This window comes from Vanacampus margaritifer, chromosome 14, assembly GCF_051991255.1.
Source record: "Vanacampus margaritifer isolate UIUO_Vmar chromosome 14, RoL_Vmar_1.0, whole genome shotgun sequence".
Lineage (NCBI taxonomy): Eukaryota > Metazoa > Chordata > Actinopteri > Syngnathiformes > Syngnathidae > Vanacampus > Vanacampus margaritifer.
Genome location: NC_135445.1, coordinates 3,375,182 through 3,385,375, shown reverse-complemented (window position 1 = coordinate 3,385,375; position 10,194 = coordinate 3,375,182). Strand labels below are relative to the sequence as shown.

Below are 10,194 nucleotides of genomic sequence, written 5' to 3'. Positions count from 1 at the left end.
CGTGTGAAGGAAGCATTTGTATTGCTGAAATATCATAAATTCCCGGATATTTGTAATTGTCCCCTGCTATTAATAGCCACTACCTCTGGGTGGCGATGTCGTATACATTACGCCAGAGACACGCAGGCGACAGGAAACGGCGTCACCGTCGTAAAATCTGATTAATGGTGACATTCACATTTTAAAAATACAATTAAACGTGAGGTAATTTAGTTTCGCATGTGGAGAATATACATGTGAATTGAAAAATTGAAAACATACATTTGGCATTTGTTGATTCCGGACGTAACAAAAGAGAAAGTTTCCTCCAATGACAATTGGCGACCTAGACGGCTGCTCGTGTATCGGACGCGGTGATTGGCCGAGGCGGAAAGGAGGCTGTTGCACACTCACAAGCAGGCAACTCTACTGGAAAACTTGGCGAGATTTTTGTCTTGCGTGAATGTTCTTTCCCTCGGCTCGCGTCGAGTATTTTTGGATTACACGTCGAAGTGGAGACGCCGCCGATGAAAATCCGCGTCTGGAGAGCGTCGAGGATTCCGGATATCGACGTTAAATGCGATTTAGGAGGACACGAGTTGCCTTCCTCCGGCTGAAGCGGAGTGAACCTCGGCTGTAACTAAACCGAACGCCACCATGCAGGGAAATGTCGGCGTTTACGCGGTGAAGAGGAGGAAAAAGCCCATTCAGAAGAAGTACGTGCTCATGTATGCACTCTTTTACACTTACGTAATCATTCAGTGACTTCTAACAAGTGTTTTGATAAACGTCGTCTATCATCAAGTCAGTTACGTCATCTTACCACTGTCGTTGAACTTGTAAACGGCGTCATAACCATAACGCAGTCCACTTTGTCCGTGTTTGGCCAAATTTGGGCATTTCCGGACAGGTAGATGCGGGTTAGGTGATGGCGGCTGTTGATATCGCTGACTGGCTGTGCGGGTCCAACATTGCAGGTTGCCTTCCAAGTCAAGAAGAACGAAAAAATATCAGGACGATGAATAAGCAATATTTGTGTATTATAATATGAAATAAATGGCATCAAATGCAACACACTGTTGTATGCGGATAAAAGCAATAGAAAGGGGAACACGATCATACATGAATCCGCCCCTCATGTAAGCACATACACACCTATATGAACACACCCACCCATATGTACACAACACTTCTAGTCAAGCTCCTCAACTCAATTCAACATAGTTTCTTGGCACAAGGATGCCCAGGCCTTAACACAAAAGCAAATAATAGCCGAGGACGTTATAGGTAAGATACATTATTACTATTTTACTTCTCTCATATCCCATGAACACATTTAAAGTTGTTATAAAAACCCCTGAAATTTTGAAAAACTTAAAATACTTAAAAAAAATATTCTGCTCTTACTCTCTTGCTCATATGGTTCTTCAAATAGGAGGCAAAGCATGCTTGCTGTAAGATACTTGTCAACAAAATAAAAAAAAAAAACTAAAGGGAACGAAATATTGCATACTTAAAACATAAAGTGTGCTAGCTTAATGCTAACACAGAATGGAAAACGCCATAGACAGGCTAACGGATCATTAGCACAGTTCTTACGGTCATTCTAAGCCGTTCAACAACTGCTACTTTATCACACGGGAAGCAGCAACGTACAAACAGAACAATACTCTCAGGCTAAATTCTCTGTGGTACAACACTGAAGACATACTGTTGTTAATTCGGGGGAGGGGGGGGGGGGGGATTTTTTGCGTAAATAACTGCACTGAAGCAGAGGAACACTGTATTGCACTGTAATTTTGAGCAACTATTACTCTGTTATTAAATAGCCCGGTCCATCTTGCCTTGCTTGCAGAAGGAATATTTTCCATATGTGCGCTTTTCGTGCCACTGAACCCCTTTGGTGTTGTTGCTGTCTAAGTGCCGCGACTCCGCCCGTGAAGACCAACCCGTCCAAGCGGCACCGGGACCGCCTAAATGTGGAGCTGGAGCGCCTGACCGGCCTGCTGCCGTTCTCCGAGGAGGTTCGCAACCGCCTGGACAAGCTATCGGTGCTGCGGCTCAGCGTGGGATACCTCAAAGTCAAGAGTTACGTTCACAGTAAGTTCAGTGCCGCGTCGTACTTCATCTCTTTTTCAAGCTCAACATTACTAACTTTATAATAGCCTGATTTAATTTACCTCATGGGTTGGAAGCTGAGCCAAGGGGTCGTTTAGCCCCACAAGCTTTGTGTTAGTTTTCCGTCGAAAGGAATGTTTAGTAGGACTGGGCAATAAATCGAATTAATTCGATACATAGACTATTAAATTTGTTAAAACTAATTTAGAATCAGTCTTAACATTTTGCACAGGAATTATTTTTGAACCTTTAAATAAATGTTTGTTGGGTTTATTAGATTAAAATAGATTCAAATCGTAATCGTCCTGAATGACTGCAAAAATCGAGATTTTATTTTTGGGCCATATTGCCCAGCCCTAATGTTTAGTAATGAATCTGCGTAAGGTTCCCCAAATTCATAGAAAAGTAAAGTTTTCAAAACAAACACGGTCATGGACGAGCCATTAATGATTCCCTTGGCTTTTATTTATTTATATTTATTTTGTGTGTTTTTTATATCTACACTTATTCAAAATATTACTGTGTTTTTATGTCATTATTGCCATATGTTTTTTTTCTAATTTGTATTGGTATTTTATTTTTATATAGCTACATGATTGGAATCGGTATCGGGGGCCAAAAAAACAATATTGGAATTCGGAACAACACTAAAAACAAGTAGGATTTATTTTTTTAATCCATTTGTTTTTAACAACTAACACGCCAATGGTGGAGGGCATGTTAACATATTCATATTTTTTTTATGCTTAATATATAATATACATTTTAAAATATATATTTTACTTTCATTGTATTTTCATTTCATTTTTTTAAATTTTCTATTTTTTTAATGTCTTTTTAGTTATTGTGTTGTACTACTTTTTTGTTTACACATTTCAAATTGAGATTTTTTAAATTGTATTTTTAGTGATTATTTTTATTTGTCAATTTTAAAAATCATTTTATATATATATTTGTTTGTATTTTACAATGCACTTTTTATTTAATATATTTTGTAATATTTCCTTATTTTTTATTTGTATTTTGTATCTGTATTTTTATTTTTTAAATTTTTTTTAATATTGTAGTGTAATATTTCCACGATTATATTTTGATTGCAATTATTTTTTAAATACATTTAATTATATTTACATTTTGTATTGTTTTATATTTCAAGTGACGCAGCAAAGGTGGAGGAGTATTTTTTAACGCGTGTATTTCATACCGATTAAAAAATAAACGTTTTATATTTTTAGAGGTATTTTTTAACGTGTGTATTTCATACCGATTTAAATTTTTTTTATATATATTTTTAGAGGTATTTTTTAACGCGTGTATTTCATACCGATTTAAAAAAAAAAACGTTTTATATTTTTAGAGGTATTTTTTAACGCGTGTATTTCATACCGATTTAAAAAAAAAACGTTTTATATTTTTAGAGATATTTTTTAACGCGTATATTTCATACCGATTAAAAAAAAAAACGTTTTATATTTTTAGAGGTATTTTTTAACGCGTGTATTTCATACCGATTAAAAAAAAAAAAAAAAACGTTTTATATTTTTAGAGGTATTTAGTAAATTTTTTATACTTGTTAGATTTTTCTTGATTCGGTATTAAAGTCACAGGCAAATAAACAATGTATCCAACATGCGGCATCTCGACCTGGCAGACACTCAGCAGGAACACGCACACTGTCAAGTTTTTCCATTTCCAAGAGTTTGAAGAGAACATGGACGTGTAGCATTTTTGCGGCGGCGGAACAGGACGCTGCTGGATGAATAATGGATATGGCGCGGAGGTCGGATGGCGTCTTTGGCAAATGGGAATAATCGCTCGAAGCCCCGAAAGACGAACTCGGGAGTTGGACGCCGTTCCCGAGCGGGCTCCTGCTACAACAACAAACGGGAAGATTCTTGCGGTCACGTGACGCCCGCTTCTTGACCAGCATGTCAGGGGAAATTCCTGGGTTTGTGGGGGGAGAGGAGCGGCCCCATCCAGCGGGATTGTTTTGAAAAGGGAGGCGTAGCGAGCGGGAGGAGGGGGACGAGGAAGCTGCTTTGCGTGCCATACAGTCATTACCGTAAGGGAAAAGGAGTCCTTGTTGTGATGACGGGAGATTAGATTAACCCTTAAAGAGGTCCTTTAAATATCCACTCTCATTTGTCACCAGCCACAAAAATGTCATCTTCACACACATTTTTAGTAGCTGCATCAGGAGGGAGGCAGAAAGATGTTTTTACTTTTGATTTTGCCCGATTACGCATTCAAGGACCACCAACAAAACAGGCACACACAAAAAAACTTTATTAATGAATTAAACCCCAAAACACTAGATGGCGCTAAAGTAATTTTAAACACTACAGGGACAAAATTTTTAAAAAATGGAATGACTTTCCTTTGCAGCGCAGCGCAGGAAATGCGCGACGCCCCGCCCCTCCGACGGCGATGGCCGCTCGGTGTCGCTGGACGGCGTCGGTTTGTCCGAGGGCGAGCTCCTCCTCAAGGTGTGACGCCGTTACTCACGTGGGCGCTTTTTTTGCCCGTTTGGCCCGTTGTGGTCCTCGCTAATTGGCCGGCGCCGCCTCTTCCCGCAGTCGCTCAACGGCTTCGTCTTGGTGGTGTCGGGCGACGGCACCGTCTTCTACACGTCGCCCACCATCCAGGACTTCCTGGGATTCCATCAGGTAAGAGCTGCTTTTAATTCTTTCGTTGGCTTTTAAATCTCTTTAAGTCTGTAAGTGCTTTTCAATGTTGTACTTTTAATTACAGTATGTGAAGCATATCGAGTTACAGTTGGGTATGAAACGCGCTGTAAATCAGTGATTCTATTTATTTTTTTAAAGTTTAGGTACTGATAGGGATGTCAAACTGTTTTTTTTTTTTGTCAAATTTAATCCTAAATTGGTCTGTGACTTAATAAACTATAAATAACGACAGGTCATAATATTTCTCTTTTTTTGGGGGGTGCAAATAATTACATGTATATTCTGAAAATATTTCATAATAATTTATTATTATTATTATTATTATTATTATAATTATTTGTATAATTAATTTATAATTTGTAATTTGATATTTCTTAACAAAAATGAATGGCAATTTTTTCAGAATGTCTTTTAAGTGGTAATCAGTGCGCCCTCCAGTGGTCAGAAATAGCAACAATTCATTTTATTGAAAAACTGCAGTTCATCTTCTGTCCTCACGGACCAGATTGAATCCCCACCGACGGGCCGGTTCTGGTTCACGGGCAGTATGTTTGACACACCTGATATAAACAGGGGGAAACAGTGATTTTTGTTTATTTTTATGTGTGTTATTTACGTGATATTTACAGCCGATAATGAATCCACCCATTCACGCCGCCTTCTTGTTGGTGTTCTCAGTCTGACGTGGTGCAGCAGAGCGTCTTTGACCTCGTCCACATCGACGACAGAGAAATGTTCAACTGCCAGCTGAAGCTCGGCGTCCACCTCAACGAGAGTGGGGCCCGCGCCAGTGAGTTCCAGAGCACGCGAAAATGGCGGCGATCGTCGTCATAAACATTCATTGTTTTCTCTGCCGCGGCGTAAAAGCGACGAAGGGCAGCTCGCTCAGCATCCTGCCGCAGGAGCACGCCTTCTTCCTGGAGAGGAGCTTCTGCTGCCGCCTCCGCTGCCTCCTGGACAACACGTCTGGATTCTTGGTGACTAACTCACAAAAAAGTTCTGGATATTGGGTGTGATTACAGGAGCGACCCAAATTGCGGCGTGATGTCCGGTATGTAGCTCTAAGGTCCCTTAGCGCTAAATGCTAATGTTAGCATGGCCTCCCTCGCGCAGGCTTTAAAATTCTCTGGCCATCTGAAGTACCTGCGGGAGGACGGCGGCCCCGAGGGGAGCCCCCTGCTGGCCCTGTTCGCCATCGCCACGCCGCTACAGCCGCCGCCCGTCATGGAGATCCGCACCAGGACGCTCATTTTCCAGACCAAGCACCGGATGGACTTTGCCCCCTTGGCTGTGGACACCAGGTACCAGGACCTGCATGCCACGTGTAAAGACGGGTGCGACCCTGACTAACGAGCAGGGCCGGACAATGACTTGATTTCAAAACAACATTGCAATGTAGTGCACAAACTGCATTTTTTTTTTTTTTTTTTCAATTTTCATTTTGGGATTGAAATGCCTTTAATCCACGTTTGCATTCTCGTCAGGGGCAAACTGGTGTTGGGTTACTCTGAGATGGAGTTGATCACCCCGGGTTCCGGCTATCAGTTTGTGCACGCCGCCGACATGATGTACTGCGCCGACAACCACCTCAGGAGTGCGTCGCCGAGTCGCCACCACGTAGAAATAATCCCGCAACTCATTTTTCTAAATTGTCCGTCCCCTCCGTCCCACAGTGATCAAGACGGGAGACAGCGGCTTCACTTTCTTCCGGCTGCTCACAAAGACGGGACAGTGGTTGTGGGTGCAAGCCACCGCCCGCGTCGTCTTCAAAGACGGCCGGCCGGACTTCATCGTCGCCCGCCAGAAACCTCTAACGTAAGCGGCCATCATTAATTCAGGATCAGCTTTAACATAAAAAAAAAAATGGCACAATGATGATCTTTTGAATCCGAATGTGAGAAATAGGTCACGCTCACAAATGTTGGTGTGCAGAAGCACTTTTGAACCCGAGCCACAACCAGATCTTAAATCTAGATCAGGGTCAGAATTGAGAATTGTGTGAACGGGGGTTCTCGGGGACAAAATTGATTTTGTTTTGATTCTGATTGGGCCTAGATCCAAACTTTAAATCTGGCTCTAGATCCAAACTCTAGACCTGGATCAATTTTTGGAACCGCCAACTTTTACTGAAAAAGATGTGAACGCGTTTCAAATTTGGGGTTGGCGTTTTGTGTGAGCCAAGGAAAAATTGGATCAGAATCCAGATCCAAACTCGAGAGCCACTTACGGATTCAAACTCTGGATCTGGATCATGGGTTTCAAATTTGAGTTAGGTCAAATCTTTGACGCTGATAATGATTTGGATCTAAATTAGAAATCCAGATCATTTTGATATTGGGTCGAACCTTGACGGGAATTGTGAAAAATGAACGTGCCTGGCAGGAATGAAGAGGGGGAGGAGCACCTGCAGCAGAGGAGACAGCAACTGCCCTTCAACTTAGCCACGGGAGAAGGCGTCCTGTACGACCTTTCCCTGGATGTCTTCGCCATCCCGGGCCCTCCGGGCACCGCGGCGGCGCCGGCGGAAAATCCTCTCGATCCCAGCTCCATCTTGGGATCCTTACAGCGCCAAGACCGCTCACTTTATTCCCAGAATCCCGTCGCCCAGCACGCCGCCTTCCCCCGCGTCGACGAAACGGACCCGGATCAGCCTCTGGAGCGAGCCTTCTCCGACAGCCACGCTCTGCTCAGCGTTCCGGGTCAGCTGGAGGAGACGGCCGGCGCCGGGGGGTTGACCTCGCACCCCATGCTGGACTCGCTGGAGCAGATCCTGGGAGACTTGGGCGACGGCGGGCTGGACAGTCTGGAGGTAGGGCGGCACGAGCTGCGGGACTGGGAGAAGACGCTCCTCAGGATGAACCAGGACCGAGACCTGGACCGCATCCTGGCCAACGACGTCTTCTCCTATGTGGAGGAGGCCCTCGGGATAAAAAACTCAGGAGGGGAAAGCGGACAGGACGGCTTGTTTTCCAGTGCGTCGGCGTCTCACAACGCTCATCTGGGACAGGACGGTCCTCACCACCACGGGATTCCCGCCCGCTCCTGCCGCTTTGAAACCACTTGGCAACCTTCTCCCGCCCCCCACGCGGACGCCACGGGCCCGCAATTTTCCGGCAGCTGCATGTACGAGCCCCTATCAGACTCCGGTCCTCCCGGCCCCCGGGGGCCCCCATGTGTGGGACTAGCCCACATCGGCGCTCCAAACTCAGGCTCGGCTCTGCCGCAAGCGGTGGGACGAGCCTGGCCCGCCGCCACAACCGCCGGCCAGACGCAGCTTCCCGCGCTCGGCGATACGTCAAAGGCGGGCGTGTTCCGACTGGAACGTCCCGCTGAAAACGGAGCGCTGCAGTCCACCTTCTTCTGCTGGAATGGTCAAGCGCAAGTAAATCGGGCAAACGGGCAAAACGAGCGCTGCTTCTTTGATGACGGTTTATTTTATAACGGTTAACTTTGCTGTGTAAATGTTCTTTCTGCGTTTCCCCGCTCCACAGATGCCCAAAGTCCCCCTGAACCCGTACGCCTTCCCGGTGCATCCCCCCGGGAGCATCAACCTGTCCCCAAGCACCGGCCCCTAAGCCACCCCCCGGGACCCTTAAAATGCCGCCCGAAAACACCTCGTGGAGAGGAAACAAAAAGCCTTCTCATTTCAAAGGGACTGAAGCTCTGCTGTGTTTTATGCTCTTTTTCACAAAGCTTCAAAAACTGAAGAAAGCCATAATTAAAGACTAAAGGACGTTTCATTTATACGGTGCATCTCGGAATTATTCAGTGATTCACGTTTTCCACATTTTGTTACGTTGCAGCCTTATTCTCAAAGTGGCAACAAAAGGTTTTTGTTGAGATTATAGCAAATTCCTCGAGATTAAATGACTACATTTAACAGCATAGATTTGCAAAAAAAAAAAAAAAAAATTATTATTATTTTATTTTTTATTTTCAGAATGTGAAACTAAAATCCAAGGACAAAATTGTCCAACTTGATCCAGACTTTAAAGTATACAGAATTAAATCCAAAATGTGGATTAGATCACCTTTACTGATAACATTTCAAATGGATTTCTATGAAATTCTGTGTTGCACAATAGAAGGTAAGAAATGTGGAAAAAGTCGAGCACGTAAATACATTCCAGAATGCAGATTTTAAAATATATATATATATATATATATATATTTATATGATACAATTCTATATCACCAGAACTAATACAAGACAATCTACATTTTGCTTTCAAAGCAACTTTTTGAGACAAGTTTGACGCTCAAAAAGCGGACAAATGTCCAACTTGCCAATTATCTGGCAACATATAAAGAACTGCAATTTACATTTGATTTATGTTACTGAAAATTAACGTTTAGCATTTATAGGCCAAGTCATAGCAACGCTTTTGTATAGCTGCTAATGCGCATTCAAATGTTTCACCGAGCTTTTAGGAATGGCTTGTAAAGCATCCGTGTGTGCTCGTTTAGAGAGATGATGGACAGCACTCGGGGCAGACAATGATGGACGGCTCTCCGGCAGCTCAACATGAAGACCAAACATCATCGTCAAATGTAAACTCTGCCAACAAGACTTTTGCTTGTATTCACCACCCGGTGGTGCCTTTTTTTTTTTTTTCATTAGCAAAAACAGGTACTATTTCTGTATTAGTGCTGTTTTTAATATCTACTTTTTACCAAATGGGAAGGCATGAAAAGCAAGTTGGTACCATTCCAGGTACCATTTGCAGTACCCGGTAGTACCTACATATTTGTAATGGTAAAAGCGGATACAATTTGTGGTATTTGATATAAAGGAAAATATGTGTCTTGTAGTGTGTAAGAGAAAATAAAGTGTTTTTTTGTTGTTCTTTAGTATCTGTCCAAACAAAGCTGGATTTGTGCCTTTGATTTGGCGCCACCGTGTGGCACAAGATAAAACTGCAAGAAGCACGTTTTTTTTTTTTCCTTATACGAGCTGACATGGCAGAGGTTTTTTTTTTCCTGGCGTTGCAAGAAAAAAATGGACTAAGTATTTTTACATGGTGGCTTGTGAATTTCACGACAAGCAGCAGCAGTTTATCACCATCTCAAGGTGTAAAACAAAATCGAAGAGAATGACATGCTGTTAACCAAAACACAACTTGAAATAGTCTACTACTAAGATAAACTTTGTCATTGTAAAATACAACGAAATGTCGTTTGGTTGCATCTCAATAGCAGCAGCGAGTCACATTAAAAGACATCGAAAAATAGTCGTAATAATAATAAATGCAAAAAAATAATGTAATAACGCAAAATGCTTAGACGAACAAAACTTGAATAATTGTTTCTTTAGATCTTTTATGTGTGTGTATATAGTTCAACTAAGGATGCTAATGTGCTAACATCCACCACTAGCCCCTACTTTTGTCTATGAATGCTAATGGTATTA

The 10,194-nt window shown here is 42.7% G+C and overlaps 1 protein-coding gene across 2 annotated transcripts; it reads left to right on the top strand.

Moving 5' to 3' along the window:
- The first annotated feature begins 353 nt into the window (after positions 1–353).
- LOC144063858 (aryl hydrocarbon receptor-like) lies at positions 354–9,627 on the top strand. Of its 2 annotated transcripts, none has more exons than XM_077585784.1 (11): positions 354–695; positions 1,835–2,079; positions 4,483–4,583; positions 4,674–4,763; positions 5,463–5,574; positions 5,652–5,761; positions 5,898–6,085; positions 6,269–6,378; positions 6,458–6,599; positions 7,167–8,166; positions 8,276–9,627. In XM_077585784.1, the coding sequence occupies exons 1-11, from the start codon at positions 637–639 to the stop codon at positions 8,357–8,359; spliced, it is 2,241 nt and encodes a 746-aa protein (XP_077441910.1). In that variant the 5' UTR covers positions 354–636; the 3' UTR covers positions 8,360–9,627. The 2 variants fall into 2 exon arrangements, with proteins under 2 accessions (XP_077441910.1, XP_077441911.1); XM_077585785.1 differs by having other exon boundaries at positions 357–695; positions 1,901–2,079.
- Positions 9,628–10,194: the final 567 nt, after the last annotated feature.